General features: G+C 41.0%; 1 protein-coding gene across 3 annotated transcripts; it reads right to left on the minus strand.

Annotated features, from left to right (window-relative positions):
* Window positions 1-780: 780 nt before the first annotated feature.
* Window positions 781-20314, minus strand: lnx2b (ligand of numb-protein X 2b). Of its 3 annotated transcripts, none has more exons than XM_063486171.1 (10): window positions 20092-20314; window positions 14466-15052; window positions 12018-12211; window positions 8990-9189; window positions 6086-6508; window positions 5377-5505; window positions 4290-4464; window positions 2863-3103; window positions 2605-2763; window positions 781-2507 (listed from the first exon to the last, which is right to left on the minus strand). In XM_063486171.1, exons 2-10 carry the CDS (start codon window positions 14867-14869, stop codon window positions 2372-2374), a joined length of 2061 nt encoding a protein of 686 aa, XP_063342241.1. In that variant the 5' UTR covers window positions 14870-15052; window positions 20092-20314; the 3' UTR covers window positions 781-2371. The 3 variants fall into 3 exon arrangements, with proteins under 3 accessions (XP_063342241.1, XP_063342250.1, XP_063342233.1); XM_063486180.1 differs by lacking the exon at window positions 20092-20314 and adding an exon at window positions 15939-16000 and having other exon boundaries at window positions 12027-12211; XM_063486163.1 differs by lacking the exon at window positions 20092-20314 and adding an exon at window positions 15939-16000.
* Between the last annotated feature and the right edge of the window lie 2657 nt (window positions 20315-22971).

Below are 22971 nucleotides of genomic sequence, written 5' to 3' on the forward strand. Positions count from 1 at the left end.
CCTTTTACTGTTGCAGTAGTGTGAAGTAGAAATATCAATTGTATTGCAACATATGGCATCCTAAAAAGCTTTTTTAAATTATGAGAAACTTGGGGACATGCTACAGTCTGACAGTAGATTCCCTGTGTGGTAAATATACTGATACATTTAGGTTTTGGGGGATTAAAACATCAGGCTTTTAATGACAGATGTATATATATTTAAAACTTATTTAAGCTTCACAATATAGACAGAAATAAAACTAGTAAGTTGGTGGTATGTAAGTGCTTATGAAGTGAAGATTTTATTGAGAGAACTGGCAAATCATAATTGTGAGAAATCACTGTTGAGGACTTTAGAGCATGATTTTAAAATTGCATAACAGGCCTGTGATAAAGCACAAGATTAATAACAATAGTTTTATTTTTTAATTCATGGATATCATGGTTATTTTAAAGGTTTTACAGGATGGAATCTGGAAACCTTGGCCACTTCAGTCCTTGTGTCCACTAGGGGTCAGAGTGAACAGGCTAATAAACCGTCCAGCCACAGACTTTCAACATCAGTAACTGTAATAAATTATTTCTAACATTTGCACCCTTCCTCTGTGAATACTGGTGTATTTATAATCCCGTCTAAACTACCCATCCATCATCAAGTATAAATAAAGGGTGGCTTGTAAAGCTGTGCCTTTACTACACTTAACCTTCCTCCCCAAAAAGCCCAAAGTGTACAGAACCTTCATAACAGAAAGACGGAATGATTTCATGATTTTATTGAACATAATGAAACGGTGGACAGGCTAATACACACATTACCTGCTGTAAATTTTACAGCCATCCATAGCTTTTCAATAAGTATCGCATCTATAAAGATGCAACAAAGGCCACTGGGAATGTGTCGACACAGATCTATCAGAGCAAGGCTTTGAATTCCCACAAACAGTAAATATTGAGAAGAACAAATAATGAGGAAAGCAAAAACTTTTTGGTGGAGCAAAAAATTTAAGGCAAGTATAGATTCTGGTTTGTCCTTTGATATCTACAAGGCACCTGTTTATTAAACTCGTTCATTATGAGCAACTTTATCATTTGGAAAGAAACGGATAAATGATATACATACACATATTCAGTGAATACAGATTAAAAAGTTTTGATTAAAACTCAACGTTCGTCACATAATCTATTAGCTTCTTTTAAACCAGCTTAAGAGTTTCACAACCCAAGTTAAAGTTTCCTGTTAAGAGCTTACAGGAAATAAACCTGATCCAACCCCTAGCAACACAATGCTGACTAAACGGTCTATACATATTTGTTGAGTAAAGCAGCGTGATCTTTACTGTCATGACGTAGACTTCAAATATTTCTGACATTTTAAAACCCTTTAAAATTAGTTTTGTCCAAAAAAAAAAAATCTCACTGCTGATATTCTCCATGTAGATGCTAATTTTGCTCTAAAATGTCAATTTAAATCAACTTAAGACTTCACTTTCCTGAAATATTTGGTGTCAGCATATTGTTAACAATAACGCAATTCAACTATGTACATATGTTCATTATCACTTAACACCTAATACCATCCATAGGCTGTATACAAAGGATAGATGCAGCCGTTGTGTCGTAGTCCTGTTGTGTAGACTCGAGCTGAGGGGGATAGCGGTCACCATATTGGGTTTTTATAAATGGATGTGACGAGTGAGGTGAGGATCCGACTGAAAATCCACAGGACACTCCACATTCAGTCACTTGTCAGTCACAAGGCAGGTCTACTCTAAAGCGTTCCCTGCTTTATCGTCCTTTTTGACTCCAAATAAGAAGATAACTTACAAGATGAACTATATGCTATATTCATTAAGGCATAAAACTAGCAACGGAGATCATAAACTCATAAGGAAAATGTTTATTGAGGTTATAGAAAAGGGGACATCTTCCCATAGACTTCTGTACAACGGGATGTCTTTTTGCAACCAACGAAGTCGTCCCCTGCAGGTCATTAGAAAGAAGGCACTTCTGCATTAGCTTCACTTTGCAGACCCTAAAGCTACATTTTATACACAGTCTAAGATGTAATCACTACCAAATAAAACATTAGGCAGATAAGCTAAAAATATACATACAACTTTAAAATGGGATCAGAAAGACACTCCAAAAGAACGAATCCTTCCAGTTTGTCTTTAGCACATAATTCATGCATTGTCATCATTGTTACACGACAATATCGCAAAAAACAGTCCACCTATGGAAAATCATCTATTGTACATGGGATGGTTTTGAAGAACACGCATCTTCTGTATGACATGACCTCAAAAATCTCAACGGGTTACATGTGGAAGGGACAGTGAGATTCCCAGTAAAGAAAGAAAGGAGATCACAGAATGAGCACGTGAGGTTTGCTATACTAGACTTCCCGGCCAGGACACCACAGTCAGCGTGACTTTATTCTTCTGTAGTTTGAGCATTGGGATGAGAGAGGAGTTGTTCATTCCCACAGTTGTAGCTCCGTTCACTGCCACTATCTCATCACCACACCTGAGAAAGCCACGGGACATTTTTGTTATCAGGGTCAGTGTCGAAAAGATGCAGGAGCGGATGATGTAACATGGGAGTCAAAATGTGGTTAACTTACTTGAGGCGTCCATCAAAGTGAGCCGGTGTTCCAGGCACAATGGTTTTGATGAAGAATGGCTGCTGCCCGTGGCTCTCCTCATAACCCCCAACGATGCTGAAGCCCCAGCTCTCGTTGTTGGTCTTCTGCAGGACGATGTCCCGGCACCAGTGCATGTGACTGAAGAAACGAGTCAGAGTCAGCTCTTTCACATAAAAGCAAAAACAGCTAAAAAAAACTATGACTATGATGTAAATGATTATACTGAGTTGGCTTTACCTTGGTAATCCCAGCCAACGAGTCCACAGCGGGGTCCAGTTGAGGGTGTCATCTCGTGAGTCTTCTGCAATGTCGAGTTCGTCATTGTTAGCCTCGGTGTCGTCCTCTGACTCCTCAGACACAGTCTGAATGACACGAAGCACCACCTGGGACTGAGCTGTCTGAGCCTTCAGCACAGAAACGGCCTCATTGTAGGTCAGCTGAGTCAAATCGACACCGTTGATGCTCAGCAGAACATCACCTGAAGAAATACAGATGATGTTAACAAGGACAACGCCAGTTCAGTTAAAATTATCTCTGTGTTTAAAGTGATTTTTTTTAAACTCAAGATGTCAGTTCAACCACAGACAAAGTGTGGGATGGATATAATATTTAAAGAGCAACTGTTAAAGAAGTCAGAGTCAAGTCTCTATTTTAGGACATCCTCTCAGTTTTAATGGTCCTTTAGCAGCACATTGTATCCTGGAAAAGAGGCAGGAAAAAAAGGAAAATTGCCCTTTTCCTGTACTTTTGTAGTGGATTTTCAAACAGAGCTGTCATTTCCAAAATCTTTACACTTATTTATTAAAATACATTGTAATTTTGTTTTCGTTAAAGGCTTAATTGATTGAATTTATGTATAACTATCTCTACAAAAACTGGCTTACTAAATTATTAATCAGTGGACAGAAAAGATGTTCAATTCATTCTGTACAGTGTTGATGGCATGGATGGTCTTGGAGGTCCAGGGACGGCCAAAAAAGATCCCACATGACTGTAATCATGCAGGCCCGTTTATGATGTGTTTAAAAATAGTTTTTTATCCTTATAGTTGCTGTGTAGCCTGTACAGATGACCCAGAGTTTAGGTTTATTAATCAAACGTAATTGACTCTTGTAGTTCTCTTTCAAACGTAAATTTAACAAGTCTTACTTTGCACTTTAGTTTATAACCTCTGTTTTGTACACTGTGTATGTGTGTGTGCACGCACACAAGTGCAATAGCATGTAAGTGAGACTATGATTATACTCTCCCCTTTTTTATATATATATATATATATATATATATATATATATATATATATATATATATATATATATATATATATATATATATATAAGAAATTTAATTTCTTATTTTATGGAATGCCAAAGTGATTTAAGCCAAATGCCCCCCTGTCAAAGTTGGCCGCCTGTCCAGTTCATCACGATCACCGGCCCTAACCCTGGTTATACATGATAGAAAACTGGCATTTCTTTGAACCCCAAAAAGTGAAAAGATATCATCGTGACATTTTTTTTTAATTTTACATTTTCTGACATTTTACAGGCAAAAATGATTGAGGATATCTGAAGATGAATTAAAACTGAAATAATTTCTAGCTGTAGCCCTTGGCCAAGAGAACATTACAAAGACAAGAACACTCTTTTTATTCCTGTGGTTTGTACCTCTTTTGATGGTGCCATCTCGGTGCAAACAGCCTACAGGCTGCACACTTGTGATGTAAACCGGTAGACGGCTGCGACAATCCCTCCCTCCGGCGATCGTGATGCCGAGGGAAAGCCGAGGCTCCTTTTTCAGACTCACAGTCTTCTCCTGACTAGAAAATCCACCTGGAGGATCCTATGGAAACAATGAGACACATTAATACCAAGCAATAAGAAAAATATTGACCATCTTCATTGTATGGATTTTTAAATTCATGTCCTCTACCTCACGTTTTCTCCACAGGAGTTAACCTTTTTTCGTTTGGCCTAACATGCCAGCTAATCACATTCTCTCCAGGATCACTGACTTAATGGATCCCCCTTACAGAACCACTTGTAGAAACAAATGTGAAACATCTGAGATGGAGCTGAGAGGTAAGGGCAGAGGGAACGTGTGAGGTTCAGCACTACGCTCTCGTACTGGAAAAGATGTGTGGAAAATGACAACTTCAACCAGTCTCCTTGTGGCTCTCTGGAGTCTGTAAACCATCAGAAGGGAAGCTTGGGGAAGGTGGGGGGTTCTTCCTCTCCACAGCAGGGAACCCCCCCCCCCCCCTTCCCCCCAGCAAGACGAAAAGGCTTGACTCTGCAGGCGAAAGCTAACTGTTACCAGCTTTGATCCTCTGTCTCGCAAAGAAATGGCCAAAAAAAACAACAAGACAGTGGCCCCGTAGCGGCAGAGCGAGCAGCACCCAGGGCCTTTTGATCAGGCCAGAGGGAGGCCCCAAAGAAGGGCTTTTATCTCTGCTCACCATTGCAGGTGTCTGCTCTCACCCCTCAAACGGGGGGTTGCTGTTCTTTCCACTCACTGTGTATGGTACAACTGAGTGTGAGCGACACAGGAGTGAATGTCACAATTACGCCGTGTAAACATAAACATGCAAAGTTTGTAAGACACTGCTACCAACGTTGCGGTGTTAAAAGACAACAGCTGGAAACCACCTGGAAACATGGATATAAAATATATAATTAAAAAAAACTAAAACAAACGAGGGCCAGTTACTTTCAGTTTGAGGATTGACTTGGGAGGAAACGGTTTGTGTGTTACCTTCATGTAGGTGGACCGGCGCCTAAAGTACTGCGGCTCAGGCGTCCTCCTGGATGTTCTGCTGCTTCCTCCTTCCTCTTGAGCCTCCGCAGATCTCATCACCACAAAGTTCACACGCATCTCACTGGCCTGTTGGCACACAGAATAAAAGTAAATGATTTTACACAAACAAATTTCATACAAAGCTCCTATTATGAATTCCTCTGCCAGGTGGTGTTTATATTGAGGGTTTTGCATGTCTGGTCCACTAACTATCACCTAGGATACATTTTCCATGCTGTGATTGATGGCCCTCCTGGGTGCCTTTGGTCTGTAGAAATTTTAAGATGCATTATGACTTGTAGAGACTTGCTGGGGACAGAGTCCATAATAAACATACTAACAGATGCTTCTTTCCTGTCTTTTAATCTGACAGCATCTGAAGGTGTTGGCTTCTGTACAAGTTGTAAACAACCTGTGTCCCAAAATGTTGTCAACATGCTGTTAATTCAGTTCAATGTTATTTCTTTATATAGCACCAAATCACAACAACATATGCCTCAAGGCACTTTACATTGTAAGTTAAGGGCTGCACAATAATAATGTTGATGTCACTTTTTGAATAACTTTTGTGATGTGCACGTCCTTTTTATTCTTTGTGTTTTTACTTACTTTAAACAGCATCTTAACTTTGTTTATTTAAGAAATAAGAGTGCAGTCTGTAATCTACCTGTATAATCTGGGCTGCACTTTCAGGTGTCCCATGCCTCAGGTCATGTCCATTGATGGCCAAAACTTTGTCATTGTTCCTCAGTTTTCCATCCTTAGCTGCCAAACCACCAGCCAGCAGGTCCAAGATAAAAACCCCACTCTCATCTGATTTGCGGATGAGTTTGATGCCGAGCGGCTCTGTGCGCTGACTCTTCACTAGCGTCACCTGCAGGACTGTACCAGGGTTGTTACTGGAGGTAGCGTTGCTATGGGGACTGTGAGAGCCCGGGGAGCCGGTGGAAGTGGGTTGGTTTTGGTCTGAGCGTTGATCCCTTAATTTGAAACCTTTCTCCTGCATGACGGTGAGCCTGAGGAGGGAGGGCAGCTGCAGCACTGCGATGGCCCGAGTGTGGGGAACTGAAGCCAAGCTGATGTCATTCACCTGGAACACGACACCACAAAGAGGAGAAACAACACAGTCACTGATAAAGCAGCTGAGCGCAAACATTACCTGCCTTCACTGTGTACAGTTATTTGTCAAGCATAAAAGAGATCAACCTTTCTTGACAGTGGTGTAATTTGATGTGCTTGGAAATAAAGCTTTGTCCTATCTGGCTTTAATGCTATTTAGCATGGTTGCCACAGCAAGATGAACATGCAAACTCCACGGCCAGATTTTGGATTCTTCTTGCTGTCAGGCAATAGTACTAACCACCGTGTCGCCCCGCAATACAACGCCCTGCATTAAAAATACGATTTCTGTTTTCCAGAAAAGAGTTGACACGACTTAATTCAGTGATTCTGTACAGTTTTCTTTTCACAGGTGGTTCATTTGTGCTCATTGTGTTTCAGCTTCTTTAACACAATTTGGTTATTTTCATAAGTGTCTTTCGGCTGGACAGAAAGACCAACTGGCATGGATGCAAAAATAATTGCTATTATGCAGTACAATACATTTTAGGTTGGATTTTGAACGGTCAATGAACAGCCTGTAGTCATCTGCATCGTACTCACAACCCAACACACCCTCAACATGAACGCAATAAAGAAAGTCATCATCCATTTCAATGATAGAAGATGATTCTTCTCATCACGTCCTGCAGATGGAGTAAACTGGCGACTGATCAATATATACTATTGTGAGGTAAATGAATTGAAAAGAGAGGGGGGAGCCATGCAGGATGCCATATATAGACAAAGAAGGGCAATGGCATGAGGTGCGGTCCCGCTCCTAAAATTCAAATAAATCATCTCCAGTAGAAAGAATTTTTTTTCCCTGTAGTCAGGAAGTTTTTCTCACTCAGTCTAGACCCAAGCCACTCAGTTGCTTCCTTTGGAAGATCCAAATCTCATATTAAGTCATTTAACTCTGAGTAAATAACTGCAAGTAATCTTCAAAGTCCTCATCACTAGAATGTTGTGCATCTGGAGGCAAAACACCATCACATGCTCGTCTCTCATCAGCTGAAAAAAATGAGCGGTGGAATTTCATCTGAATGTGGTGCAGGTCTCATGGCTGATGGCAGGTTAGGGTAACTGATAAATGATGCAGTTTTTGAATTGTATCCAGAAATACTGACTAAACAGAAGCCACAAAGCCATTCTGTGGCTTCCTCCATGCCACTGAAAACATTAAAACCAGACTTATTTTGCCCTTGGTTGTCTAATTTCATACCAAAATAAGCAGAGCATGTTTTTTCCACAAAACCTGTTATGTTTTGTTGCTATTTGGCTGAACTGAAGCATCCACAGATAGTAAAAACATCTGGATCATGTTTATAATTGCCATTTGTAAAAGAAAAAAAAAAGCATTTACATTGTTGTCATTAGGTTTGTTTAAACACAATCATGCATGCCACTTGAAAAGGGAGTGACTGGAGTCAGGTGGGGACGCCTAAGGGAGGCTCAGGCCTCTCATACTGTCACTACAAGCTGTGCATTACTGCTGTAGTTTAAAGTTTATCAGCCCTCAGGGGGTCCCCCTGAGGGCTGTTGCCTCAAAGCAGTTGCCTGCCTTGCCTGGTGGCAAGCAGTACCTTGCTTGGGGTCTGTCTGGAAATTTGAGCTTCCTCCCACAGTCCAAAAACTGGGGATTCTAATTAGGCGGGAGGTATAAAGGTGAGTGTGAATGGTTGTCTGTTTCTCAGTGTTAGCCCTGAACTGGAGACGCTGAAGGAGAAGGATGGACATTACACTTTAGTTTCGTTGTCCTCTTAATAAAATAATCAAGATTATCACAGGTACGTAAACATTAGTTCCAAGTCTCTTCTGTTTGAAGTCTGCCTCACAAATCTAAGAATAGGCCTCAGCAAAAATCAGTCTGTTGTTTCAATCATCTTTTTATGTTCACAAACAAAGGAAGCGATTGTTTTGCATCCTGAAAGCGAGCTGTTCTCCTGTACGGTTTTTGTTTCCATTTCCAGGTCTGGGATTGCTTAGCTTTAGAGGAAAAGCTAAAATGTATTTCACAGGAAATTTATTTCAGAGCAATGTGAGGGTAGAAATCGGATGTGGAATATTCTTGTTATTGATATTCTGCACTCCCATTATTCTCTGCGGAAACCAAACGCAGTTCCTCCTTAATGTTTGAACACTATTAAAGTGAAAGGCAGTGGGTTAGTCAGTTACACCAACAAAGCAAAGTTGCTCAAGCTGACATGACGCACTTGTGCCAGGTAATATTAACCACGCCTTATTGCCATGGAGACAAAACTTGTTTATCTTGAATGTCTACTTTCCCACCCCCTCTAACGAGCACTGTGTTTACAATACCATGAGAAGTAGTCATAAGGTGTTGTGTGCGAAACCATTTTAACCTTAACTGTCACGCTATGCCACGACACGAGATTTCTAAATCCCAACACTGAATAACAGCTGAATACAACTTAATCCCAGCTCTTCCCTCGTTTTTGTTTTCTCTCACCTCTAAAATATGGTCTCCTGGTGCCAGCCTGCCATCCCTAGCTGCTATTGAGTCCCGCACAATTTCTTGTATGACTATGTTTCCCAGCGGTGTGTCTTTCCCCCCCACGATCCGAAGGCCCAGCTCCTCTCCGGGTTCATCTCTGATCAGCTCCACCACAGTGGCCTCGGCCACCAGACTGGACCGCAGGGAGTTGTTGTCTGTAGGAGAGGGAAAAAGAAAAGCAACAATAATAAACATGGCTGTATGTCCTGTTTACTCCCAGTTCTCTCCTCTTTTTCACTGGAATGAAAATACCTAAAATACCTAACCTTGCAAAATACCCGATGCAAGAACACCAGCAGAAAGTAGGAAACAAACAGATATAATCATACAAGTTTGAGCTGTTTGGAGTCCAGCTTGACTCTGATTAATTATGTTTTTTTTATCTTTGTAAATGGTTCTTATCTTCCAAATATGGTAACTCGCCCACAAGTTAAACAAATTCTATCCTCACTTTACTGAGGTGTCACACTTCCATAGATCCAAAAACACAACAGAAAAGGCAAAGCTGGTTCATTTCAGTGGTGTAAAAATACAACTATAACATATTTATTCACACACCAGAAATCAATGTTTTTCCCACACATGAATAAAAACACTAAAAGATTCACACCAGCACTTTAAATTGTTTTTATTCCCTGCAGGATGTTTCAGCACGGCATCCAAGTAAATTGTTAGCATAAACAAAACCTGCTCAGTGTATAAAACCCAGGCTTGGATCATCAAATGGGACACTGCCATTAGGACAGAGGATGAGGGGAGGGAAAGAGGCTATAAAGGAGCATGAATTGTGCTGACCGTTTAATAATATTTTCATTGTCATCGTGATATAAACCTGCTAAACAAGTCTCGTAAGGCTGCCTGAAAGGCGAACACATGAATGCCTTCACACTCAACATGCAAATATTTGACACTGTTCAATAAAAACTTTTTCTTAAAAAAAAAAAATCTTTATTCAGTGAACATAAGCTATTTAGCGCTTGGTCGCAGTGCCAGCAGCGTACCTTTTAAAACCACAGAAATTGGAAGCTTAGTGCATATTTATTTCATAGACTCAGTATACAAACATTTTCATTGATTGAAACTACAGAAGAAATAATAGATGCAATTTAAACAGTGACGAGTGACTCCAGAAACTATTTGGAAGCAAAAACAGGCTACACCCTTCAACACATTAATAGCCTGTGACTATGCGAGGGTCTGTTCGAGTCTTAGTAAAGGTCAGTTGTCTCACAAAAACACTACAGCGCAATGCATCAACCACACATGCATTCTTCAGGTGGATACGGGGCATAACGGCTACTCGTCCATGGTGTCTGTAGCTTTCCACATTGTCTTACTCTAAAGCGCACATACTCACTTTCTATTTCACCTCGCATAAAGTTAGCTCAGATACACTGATAGCTTGTTTACACATTTCAAGATGCCTCTTACCCCATCACCTCTTTTCTAGCATGTCACAAGCTCTCAGTAAACGCCCTATTAAGCACAACTAAGTTACAGGGGATTTATACTTAAATCTACCCTGGACCTGATGTGCACCTCCATGTCAGTAGATTGTGATTGCCCTGCTCAGTACTCCAGATACCTCCTGTGTATGTCTGGAAACTTTGATGAGAATGATATTAATCATTGCTTCAGTTTCTGAATTTGCAGATGTGTGCAAATTCTCAGAGGGAGAATGCTGCAACTATCAGAATGGTTGAAGGCAGTGGAAAAACCTGAAAAACATTATATGTCCATATATGGACATATAATTATATGTATATGTATATTATATTATATGTCCATATAGTGTTAATGTTGGTGTTGGCCAGTTGTTTAGGTTAAACATTACTGTAGCCTGTATACATATAAAGGATCAATGTTGTAATCAACTGTTAGTTGACTTATACTTTAAAACAGCTCTACAGAAATAGAATCCAAACTTTAAATGATCTTCCTGTTGCTGCAAAATTCACAGAAAACCCAAAGCGTGAAGAGCAGGCTGTAGGAGCATTTTTTGTTATGTTTGTGTTCAGATAAGCTGAGCATATCTTGTGCCCATCTTTTTTCCTGAATGCAGAGACAGATATGATCGTCGCCTTTAACTCCCAGCAAGACATTTTGGTGAGAAAAACACCGTCTTCACCAAGATTTTAGAAATGTCTCTTTTCCCATAGATACTTACATGGAATAACACACTATGACATAAACCAGTAAATCTGTGTCATTTGTGTTTCCGGGATGCGCTGAAGAGTATCATGAAAAGGAAACAGAGTGACGCAGAGTGGACCTCAGTTTGTGATTATAACAGTGAGATAGCGCAAACTCTGCTGCACTGCACAGCCTCGATCTTCCATGGAAATGGCCTGTGCATACACACAGACCATACAAGTACTTACATGCTTACTCCTCAGCAATAATACCAATGTACTTGCTCCCATTCAGTTAGAAAGCTATGAATTTTACTAGCGGCAAAGATGGTGAAACCTGGATGAATCAACATGATGAAGTTTTTATGCTGGGGGGGGCAGCATTACTAAACATATCTAACATCGTTCTAGATTTATGAGTCTGATGAGTCTGCTGAGATTTTAACAGAGCTTTTTCAAAAATCAAATGACAGATTATAGTTGCACAAATATAAACCTCACTGTGGACACCTGGTACCAGTTGCCTGGCAACTGTGTTTTACTGAACTTTGGTCGGTGATACCGGCTTGCAAGTTGCTTTCAGGGTTTTTCCCACCCATGATGCAACTGTCTGGTTAAACTGTGTGTGAGCTGGTACATGTTCCTACAGCCAGGCTGATGATTCACCTGAGACAGACAGAATCAAACCCTTAAAGGCTAAAAGCAGCAAATCGTGTGTGTGCCCTGACAATCACCCTACCAACTGGAAATATTCCTGTTAAGCCTAGAAGCTTCTACAAAGATTATTTGGTACTGTTCTAACGCACACCCTGAGAAATGGCGGGTTTTAAAATAATAAAATAACTCCATACCTTCCTCACCTTCCTCATAGGCAGGATTAATGAGCCCAGGCTCGGGCTGATCCCGGGTTGAACTTCGAGACAGTGTTGCTGAGTGTTTCGCATCTCCAGACCCTTCTCCGTCACCCTTACGTCCCTTTAATTCATTCCATGAGGGCCTCTTCCTCTTCTCTGCTTCCTCTCTGAGTCTTCTAAAAACAGGACATCTGAGGATTGACAGAAGTATGAAGAACATTAACAAGTAAGTGGGCGAATTAGTGATGTTAAAAGGAGTTTAAAGAGAATCTTTTATTACAATTTGGAGCTAAAGCTTTATATTCTTTTACTAGAGTATCTTTCCAAACAATTGCTGTGCAGCCCATCAGTCCACCCACTGTCTGAAACAAGCTGCTTTTACCTCCATCCCTTCCCTTTAAAAAACAACTTTCCTCTAATTAGCTGCTCATCAGAAACAACGTTTGAAGAGCAGTTAGGTGATGAAGCTGTGTTCAAGACCAGTGCTGCTGAGATGACAACACCAAGGAAATCCCCTCCCATTGGCATCATACAGGTCTGACAGTAAAAAAAAAACAAAAACTGAGCATTACAGCTGTCTGACGTTTTTGGCTCAAAGGAATTAATTATACATATGATTACCTCATCTGAACTTTGGCCACATTTAATAGGAGATCTCACCTTTGAAGCTGTATTCATATATAAGTGAAGATAATGACAAATATTATAGGTACATGTACAGGAACGGCTGAAAATGAACTCAGGGAACAAAATTCAATGTTAAATGTGTTTCGTGAGAGCAAAGAGACCAGAGGAGAAGCACTATGCAGACTTCTCTGCATTGCAGAGTGTCTGTTGAGACAGGCTGAATCTGATTAAGCCTGTGCTGGAACCGGTGCCTGGTCTTCATGCCTGAACTTTGCCTCCTCACTGTTTACACAGAGAAGCTGCAGCAAGCTAATTTGCCTCCCACAACTGACTGCGTCATGGCGGCCACTGGATGATAAGCACCACACTCTCCATGTGAAAACAAGAAGAGTGACCTGTGCCTCGTATTGAACTCAATAACTACACAGCTGTGTGTTCACAGACGAACTATGCTACCAGCAATAGCTGGTAGAGTTTCAAAGAGCACACAGCTATGGTGGCCCTGAAAGGTCAAACGGACTGCGAGTTAAGAAAACACCAACAAACGGAAAAGCATACAAAACATGACTAAAATAGAAAAAAGAAACCCACAACGGATATAGAAAAAAAACACATGACAAGAAGTAGAAAAACATAAAATCTCACAAAATACAACAGGAGTGTTTATGTGACACAATAACATGACGGACCAGGTGCAAATGTAACAGAAACCAAAACACGCAAAGGTTTGCACTTTTGTTTGAGGATTCATCTGTGTTGCAAGAGAGAAAAAGATGTAGGTGATATGCAGTTTAAACACATGATTCATATAATACTGTAGATACGTGTTTGCTATTAGCCGTTTACTGTTAGCTTGTCACTTTTTATTTTTAAATGGCTTTTGCTGCATCTTTTCTATTTCTGTTGTATTTTATTCAACTTCCATTGTGTTTTGTGTGTTTTCTTAAGCTTGAGCACGTTTGACCTCTCAAGGCCACCGTACAAAAACACAGCTATAGACGTTATGTTTTTCTTTTCTTTTTTGCGGCAAAGTAATCAGAATTTTCTCACAAAACCCTGCAGATCTTGTGTTTATCTAAGTTTTTCTTCTTGTTGTTGTTTCGACAAGAATGATAAGCTACAATACTCGTGCCTGTAAGCCAAATATGAGGCTATAAATAACAGTTAGCTTAATCGACAAACTGGAAAAAGGGAACAAATTTAGGTGGCTCTTTCCAAAGCTTAAAAAAAACGAAAGAAACTGCCTTCCTGTACTTACTCAGCTTACTAATTAACAAGCCTGCAATAAATCTTTAATCTGTCACACGAATCCCCCTGTAAATCTGTGATATGGCCACTTTACACATCAACTGTCAGATTAACAAACAGTTTCCGCAGTTCTGCAAGGTGGACAGGCTAGATGTCTTCAAGCTAGGCTAAACTAAACGAAAGCCAGCTGTAGCTTCAGATTGAGTAAACAGCCATTCAACACTCGTCTTAACTCTTGCCTAAAAAGCAAGAAAGCAAATGTTTCTGAAAAAGTTCAACAGTTCTTGTGACAACCACATGACCGATGAGTTAGGTCGCTGGTAGTTTACACAAGACAGCATCAGAGATCAACATGAATATAACATAGGACACATTACATAAACACCATCATAAACTACAACCTTTGTCTGAAGCAGGCAGATGGTTCAAAATGAAGGAAAACTAGGTAAAACTATTGCACTGCGTATAATGTCGTCATAAGATACTCATAATAGAAGATTTAGAGTTTCATGTGTGTTAGAACTGTGAAGGTCAAACAGTATCCACAGTCAGCATCCCACTGAGTCTTACCTGTTGTGCAGGTGAGGCTGCAATTCACAGCGCTGCATCGTCTGCTGGCACTCCGCACAGTGTGGGCACATAACCGTCAACTTGTCCAGCAGGTTCCTGACCAGCAGGCTGGAGGGACGGCACTGATGTAACTGCAGCCGCTGGCGGTCCACAGGGCAGAAGTCCTGCTCCTTCAAAAAGTTGCTCAAACAATGAAAGCAGTACGTGTGGCCGCACGGTGTGTCCATTGGCTTCAGTAAAGGCTGCAGACAAATGTGGCAAACCAGTTCATCGTCCACCTCATCCTGGTACTCGTACAAGTGGGAGTCCTGGCTGTCGTGCTGCTGGCCGCACTCCTTACAGACACGTGCCCACGACAGGCCCACAGTGCTGCTGCCGCTAACTTTGGTTTCTGTTGTAGCCATTATCTGAGAGAGCTCAGTCCAGTTTTCTGTGTCTGGAAAGGATCAGCACGCTCTTATCTCCTCACAAACTCTTTAGTATATTTCATAAGTCTACGTTTGCATTCCCACAGCCAAATCCACTCCAGCAGTGAAGCAGTTTATCCAGAGTCGAAAATGTTATCTCCACATCTTCATGTTGATTCTCTGTTGAGAGAGAAACACAGTTAAGTGTACAGCAGACCATTCCTACTTAAACTGGGCAGCTACACAGGAAATGACAAATCCACAAAGCTGCAGCAATATGGCAGCAAGCTACAGCTGCTTCCTCTCAGCAAGTTTCCTGAGGGACAAAAGGAATTCTCATCTCAGCTAAAAGTCACAGTGCTTCTCACTGAAAGCGCTGAACTCTGTGAAATGAGCCAGAAGAAAACAGACTAAAGTCAACCCTCTGCTAATGGGAAGGAACAAAGGCAAAGCACGCACGGGAGTAAGAATTCTGAATGAACTGGGCAGAAATGCAATCCCCTTCACTAATGACCCCTTGCACCCAAACGGCAGTGGTCTCTATCCCTTTGTGCAGGTCGTAATCTCCTTTTAATTCCCTCTCATAAGGAGAGCACTGATTAGAGACGCATTCTTTGGAGAAACTTTTAGACAACCTCTCCAAATAAGAACAAATGAAGAAACATCGCAAATTATACCAAATGTACTTAGGTGGATATTGTGAAATCTACCACTGAGGACACATCATCCATCAAAACAGTTTGTTTGCGGATGGAAATAATCAGTGATTATTTATTAACTGCTTTATTAACTTGATTAGCAAAATAGCTTGATGTACTTTCAATACTTTGGACTGTCAGAAAGGCTAAGAAATCCACAAAGACCATCAAATACCACCATAAGATACATGGCTTTATCTTACTGATGCAAATCAACTAAAGAGAAATGTTCTCTTGCACATAAGAAAATGACAAAATGAGCCACCACAATAAAGTCCCTATGTTCAGGTCCCCTGTCTTTGTGATCGCAGTGCTGATTTCAGACACAAAAAGACTGCTTTATCTTCAGTGTTATTGAAGCGACTCACCCGAGATGATATCTTTGCTGTCAAGCGCCCAGTAGCCACTGCACGCAAAGGAGAGACTCTAGCAGTTGCCTGAAGCCTGAATGAAACCAGAACCCTGCCTCCTCACCAGCAGACCGTCAGAATAATGACTGTGTGTGTGTGTGTGTGTGTGTGTGTGTGTGTGTGTGTGTGTGTGTGTGAGAGAGAGAGAGAGAGAGAGAGAGAGAGAGAGAGAGAGAGACTACGTGTGTGTATGTGCATCAGTGTGGATGTGTATGAGCTCCAATTGCACCGGTGTGAGGAATGCAGAGGGGAATTGAATATAACTAGGCACCATGAGAGGAAAGGAGAAATGGTTGTTCTGCCTCCATCATCAGTGCCTCGGTGTGTGTGTGTGTGAGTGTGTGTATGTGAGTGTGTGCGTAGGTTTGGGGGTTGGTGGCTCAGACTGCTGATGTTGCACTACCACAGGTAAAGTACTCTCAGTAGCTGAGTGAATGATTGCAAACACAAAAGCCTGGTTATAAATATGTGCAAACATCTCTCCATATACATGTACACAGGCCTTTTCCCTTCTCTTTCTTCACTTTGTACAGCTGATACCCACTCCTGTTACGAATCGGGGTCAAGGATACTGTAGCACAGAGACACACACAGTAAAAACCAGGCTACGCTCCATTTACCTTGAAAACACATCACTCGGTGGATGACGGTAAAGTAAAATCCACCATCTGAATTAATGAAGAGGTAACAATTCAGCTAGGCTTTACATTAAAGGTGTATTTGATTTGTGCTACAGTGACATGCACTAGCTAGTCTTCCGAAAGGTTTTGTATTCCAACACGCCCTCATTAAACATGGCTTCATAGGAGGATAAATAGCATCCTAAAAAATGATGGTAATCTCAGAATGGCTGGCTGTAAAGCTATTAGCCTTTTAACCATGTTCCTTTAAAAAAAAGGGGAAAAAAAAGCATGACCTCGATCAAAGTACTCATCTTTCTTGGGAATTTCCAGGTGAAATGGAGAGTTTTCAAAAAGTTACAGCATAATGTGGTCAAGTGACAACCTCCAGGGCTGAAAAATGAAGCCAATGTAAGAAAGCGCTACAAACTGCAGGCACTGCTTTTGTTTCAAAGTGTGTTAATCTCTTTAAAATGTCCAATGTCAAAGCAGAAAAAAACAGTTTAAAATTATGCAGAAAAAAAGGTTTTTTGTCTCTATAGCTCATTCTACGCTTCATAACAGGTAAAAATGAATATTTCATAGCTGATCAATTTAAACTGTGTTATTAAGTTTGAAAGTTTTCAGTATTAGAGGTGTGGAAATGATAAAGTGTCTACTTTAAAAGAAAATTAAAGCCCATGCTTATGAAACCAGCGGTTTTGAAATAAATATGGTGAAATATGTTAAGAGGCAACCAAAGAGGAAAGGCTGCACCAGGGAACACCTTATCCAAATCAAATGCCTTGTAATCATGTGACAGCGTAAGCTTTCGAGGGAAGTGTCTGTGGCCCTACAGAGTACTCTGGTCTCTTTTAGAGGATTACCTGAGGTGGCGTTTCTTCAAAGCCGGGCCCAATCCCATGCCTTGATAGCTGATATGAGTGAATCACATGTGCTGCCACACCCTCGGTGAACACAGGTGAGGCCATGTTAGACAGTAATTTCTCAGGTCCATGAGACAGGAGGTGTGCCATGTCTGCCTCTACCTTCCATTAATGTCTGGCATTAAATGACAATACCGCACTTAGAATGGAAAATTAATTGAATTAGTTACCCAGACATGAATAACTCTTAATCATCAGGCGAGCATTTCTCAGAGATTAAACCACCTTTTTTCTTACGACTTGAATATGTTCTGAAGCCTGTAATTCCTTAAGAAAACTACACTGCCTTGTTTTTCCTCAGTCCAGATGATGAATCATTCCAGTGGTCAAGGTAACATGAGATAAGCAGGATGCCAGGAGACTAGGGAGAAATGTCTTATCATCCATGGTGGAAGTCTGACTGATTACTCTGTGTATGTTTTACTCCCTGTTTGTAACTCTTAGCTTTCAGTAACTTTATTATCTATAAAAAAAGTTTACTTTTTGATTGCAAGGACTATTTTTTCTCTTGAGCGTCTTGAACTGAAATTGAATCTAATCTTTATAATCAAAGTTCAATGCCACGTGTTTTGAGCAGTCTCTGAGAAATCTTATGTAACTGCTATAGCAACAGGATGCAAAGTCCTCTGTTTAAAATACAATCACCAGTATTTGCATTGCATATCTACTGTGTGTGGACAAAATCAATAATCATTTCCAACAACACAATAAAACCTGGTATGATGTATTTGCCAAAAATGCCTTCCCCAGTTTACCTTCTCTTTGGCTCAAATATACATACAAATAAAGCTTCTTAAAGCAGACTCGTGCACAGTGTGGTGTGGAGCCAGTCTCATAACCACAAATCACGCACAGAGGTCAAGCTTGTTTGCACAAGGCATGCAAGCCTCCCAGTGTACAGCAGCCAAGCAAACACCACATATGTCTGTAATTTCATTATGTTATTACAGAGAGAAAACTGGGGCTGTAATTCGTGAACAAAATCCCCACGAAAAAATCCTCAGCAGAGGATTACTTGTCAACAGTTTGTTTCTTTTTTAAAATTTCTAATAGTTCAGCATTAAAAAAATTGCATCCTCTGCTCTGGATTCATTTACAGCAGGAGTGGCACAAATATAAGATTCCTGTGTATTTGATCAAGACGTAAAATTATTTAACTGAAACAGGTTAACTTAATCCAACTGTGCCGAAATCTATCAAAGAACAAAAGCAATTTCAAGCCATTACAATAACAACACCGCTGCACACAATTACACTATAACAGTATAAATTTAATACCAATAGCACAAACAAAAACCAGGCCCACTGAGGCATTTTGTCCATTTGTAAACTAAAAATAACGAGTTTACTCCAGAGGCAACCCGGCAAGAAAAGATAAATCAACGCATATAAACTCTATCAAACCTTCATCGAGATCTGGCAAACACACAGTCAGTGTTAAATACCAGAGCTGTGTGGTAATCAACCAACACCTGCGGCAAGGTCTTTAACCCTTAGAGAGTGTTGCAACCAATATACAAAAGACCCACGCACACATAGTGAAGTTTTAATGTTTGTGCCACTTTTGCAGCTTGTAAGTGGTGAAAGAGGTTCTTAAGCATAATGGCTTCTTTAGAGTACATTTATTATAATATGTGGTGATAATATAAGTCATATACTGTATTAGTTTACTGGGTAGTAGACATGTTTTGATCACATGCCACAAAAAACAAGTACTCTTCACTGCACTGATATGGAACATCTGGAGTTCTTTGTGGTTTTAGCAAGGGACGACTGATCCTATTGAGGGCTAAAGGCCACCGTTGGGGAGTGTCTTTGGTTTACATCAAACAGAGTTAAGGTCGATTGTATTTTTCAAAACATCAGGATGAATCAAGGTTTCTCAGCAGAACATCACATTTAAGTAAATGCTAACTAACAGACCCGGTCAGTGGATTTAATATTGTGGCTCATCTTTATTATTTCCTCTCTGAAATTTACATTTCATAGAAATAATAAGGAAAGCAGGCTAAAAACTTCAAACACCTTCAGATTGAATAAATAACCATTTTCTCTGCATAGTTAAAAATTTCGCACATGAAAAAACAGACACTCGGTGACAGCAACAAGGACATCTGCGATCATTTTCGACTCTGACTGCCTGGATGTGCGTGCTGTCACTGCCACCATAAATAACTCACTGTCCCTCCATTGACCACCGACGGCTGTTGCTGAGCTCCTAATCACAACACCACCTTGACAGATCCAAATGACAGAGGGGGCAATAAAAGCAGCTCTTCATAGGTATCGGCCAGGATACTGGTTAATGAGGCAGGTAAAGTGAGAGCAGGAAGACATTGCTTCACCTTCAGCTACACCGTGTGTGCCCCGCGGAGAAAGCGCTAACTGCTACACACCTTGAGCGACTTACTTTTCCGTGAAAGCGCGAATTTTGCGCTCTAAGACTCGTTTACGCGAACATAGAGCTCACATGAAGCGTAAAAGAAAAACTACAACGGCTACTAATAATATTTGTACACAGAAACGAAGAGAATTTGCCGAAGGCGAAGCCGAAACTCGTCTTACCTGTGTGAAGGTTGTTTTCCGGAAGCAGAAGCAAACGTGTCGCAAGCTAGAACAGCGAGGTCTTTGTGAAGTCGGACAGCAGCGAAATGAAAACGGCACAAAGTCTGGCCAGTGTCTCCCCCGAGCTGGTTTTCATTAACTACTTTTTTCTTTTCTTTCTTTCTTTTTACCACATAGCAGCCGTTGACCTGTCCCAGGTGCAGTTGAACCTGCAGGCGAAGACTGGGCGTCTTTCCCAGTTTCGAGCAAACACACTGAACCAAAAAGAGGTTGAGCACCGGAGGGAAGTCCATGCAGGTGTACACAGTACCGTCCCCCTTTCCAAGGCAGTAGGTTTTACATAACAGCCCGCTCTTTCCAGGCAGACAAAACACTCTTTCAAAGCAGTAACTCACCCCAAAGCATTATATTTTGCTTTGATATCTAACTGTATATATCCATCTATGACAAAATGGGAAAAATACTCCCAGTATTTTAAAAAGAGACGCATATTCGTGCCTTTTTTTTTAATTTTTATTTTTATTTTTTTAATGACACACAAAGTATGCAAGTAATTAACTTTTCCAAAGTGCCTTCATCTCAGTTATTGTGAGTTTTGTACAGTGCAACATTCAGTTTTAGATGTCTGAGGTCATGGATGCTAAAACAAAAACAAAAAACACCAACAGCCAGCCTGTTTACATATAAACTGGTGTGCTGGTAATAAAAACCCACTGCCTGGTTTCTGAATATCCTATGGCGATAAACAAAATAAAGGCTATATGGTGAGATAGCATGCAACAGAATTGGATATTCAGTTAGAAATATGCAGTTCTGTACATATGAAAAGTGTGTTTAGTATATATTATATCCATTTGTAAATGGCAGTAATAACTCTTGTGCAGTTTTTTGGCCTTTTTTATTTATATGCTATTTTTCTAATATATCTCTAGTTTACTCTTTCTTGCTGGCCCCTGTGCTGCTATAACATGTTAATTTCCCCAGTGTGAGACTAATAAAGTTTATTTCTATTATGAAGCCAGGTTTGCAGGGGTTTGACAAAACCTGTTTTGCTCTTTTCCAGGTCCATATTTTTTTATTCTTGGACCCCAGTAGAACCCCTATGTGCATCCTGTGACTAAAAACACAATTTTAGCTCCTTTCCCTTTGGATCTTCATTGGATCCGCTGCAGTTTGCTTACCAGCCTGGAATTGGGGTGGAGGACGCCATCATCTACCTCCTGCACCGAGCTCTGACTCACCTGGAGAAGCCTGGAAGCATTGTGAGGATCATGTTCTTTGATTTCTCCAGTGCTTTCAACACCATCCAGCCACAACTTCTGAGGGACAAGCTGGAGCTACCAGGAGTGGACCACCACATGTCCCAGTGGATACTGGACTACCTCACAGGATGCCCACAGTATGTGAGGACACAAGGCTGTGTCTCTGATATGCTGGTCTGCAGTACGGGGGCCCCACAGGGAACTGGCACCGTTCCTCTTCACCCTCTACACTGCAGACTTCAACTCCCCACGCTGCCACCTATAGAAGTTCTCTGACGACTCTGCCATAGTCGGCCTCATCACAGGTGAGGACGACTCAGAGTACAGACAGTGGACTCTGGACTTTGTGGACTGGTGCCAACAGAACTACCTGCTGATCAACGCCGGAAAAACCAAGGAGTTGGTGGTGGACTTCCGGAAACGCAGACCCACCAGACTGACACCGGTGAACATCCAGGGAGTGGACATTGAGATAGTGGACTCTTAGAGGTACCTGGGTGTTCACCTGAGTAACAAACTGGACTGGAGCCACAACACTAATGCTCTTTACAGAAAGGGTCAGAGCAGACTCTACCTGCTGAGGCGGCTGAGGTCATTTGGAGTCCAGGGAGCGTTTTTAAAGACCTTCTATGACTCTGTGGTGGCATCTGTCATTTTTTACAGTGTTGTATGTTGGAGCAGCAGTTTATCGGCAGCTGAGAGGAAGAGGTTGGATGTTCTAGGATGCACCCTGGATCGAGTGCAGGTGGTGGGAGACAGAAGGACTCTGGCCAAAATAACATCTCTGAGATTCTCCCACCCCATTCATGTAAATGTTGCTGAACTCCAGAGCTCCTTCAGTGACAGACTGCTGCATCCTAGATGCACGAAGGAGCGTTTCTGCAGGTCCTTCCTCCCTGCAGCTGTCAGACTGTACAATCAAAACTGCTCCCAACAAACATGGATGTTTACATCAGCGCTGTAATTTGCACTAATCAACCGAACAACTACTACTGTTATAACTTGAACATTATTTTTCTCATTTAATATATATATATATATATTGGAACTTTTATCTTGAACATCCACCATTGTAGCAGTGTGTGGACCCCCCCAATTCAGTAGCTTGTAGAGCCACCTTTAGTATGAATAACTTGAAGTTATTTCAGGCAGGTAGAGGTCTGGACTTTGGCTGGGGCATTGCAAGAGCCTTTCTTTTTAACCCATTCAAGCACTTTAAGTTCTCAGTTAGAGTAGAAAAGTGCTATATAAGAACCAATCCATTTACCAAATACTATTTTACCATTCTATTGTAGATTTGCTGCTTTGCTTGGAATTATTATCTTATTTCATGACACAGTTTTGGCCAAGCTTTAGTTGTCGGACAGATGTCCTCACATTTGACTTTAGAATACTTTGATATACAGAGGTGCAAAGGTCCTGTGGTTGCGAAACAAACTTAAATCATCAACCCTCCACCACCGAGCTTGACAGCTGGTATAATGTATTTGTTTTTTACCAAATGTGTCCACTTTGGTCTGATCTGTCCAGAAGACATTACTAGAAGCACTTAATTCAGTAGTTACTTTGTTTCCTATGGAAGCAGTAAATGTCTACTTACTCTACTGAATGAGCACTC

This window comes from Pelmatolapia mariae, linkage group LG2 (genome assembly GCF_036321145.2).
Source record: "Pelmatolapia mariae isolate MD_Pm_ZW linkage group LG2, Pm_UMD_F_2, whole genome shotgun sequence".
Taxonomy (NCBI): domain Eukaryota; kingdom Metazoa; phylum Chordata; class Actinopteri; order Cichliformes; family Cichlidae; genus Pelmatolapia; species Pelmatolapia mariae.

What these genes read in the sequence shown, in the direction of transcription:
- lnx2b (XM_063486171.1), bottom strand. Translation starts at nt 14,869, where the DNA reads ATGGCTACAACAGAAACCAAAGTTAGCGGCAGCAGCACTGTGGGCCTG. An exon ending in CAGCCTCACCTGCACAACAG is followed by an intron (nt 12,212 to 14,465) that starts GTAAGACTCAGT and finishes GTCAATCCTCAG; the next exon opens with ATGTCCTGTTTTTAGAAGAC. An exon ending in CACTTTGATGGACGCCTCAA is followed by an intron (nt 2,508 to 2,604) that starts GTAAGTTAACCA and finishes TGGCTTTCTCAG; the next exon opens with GTGTGGTGATGAGATAGTGG.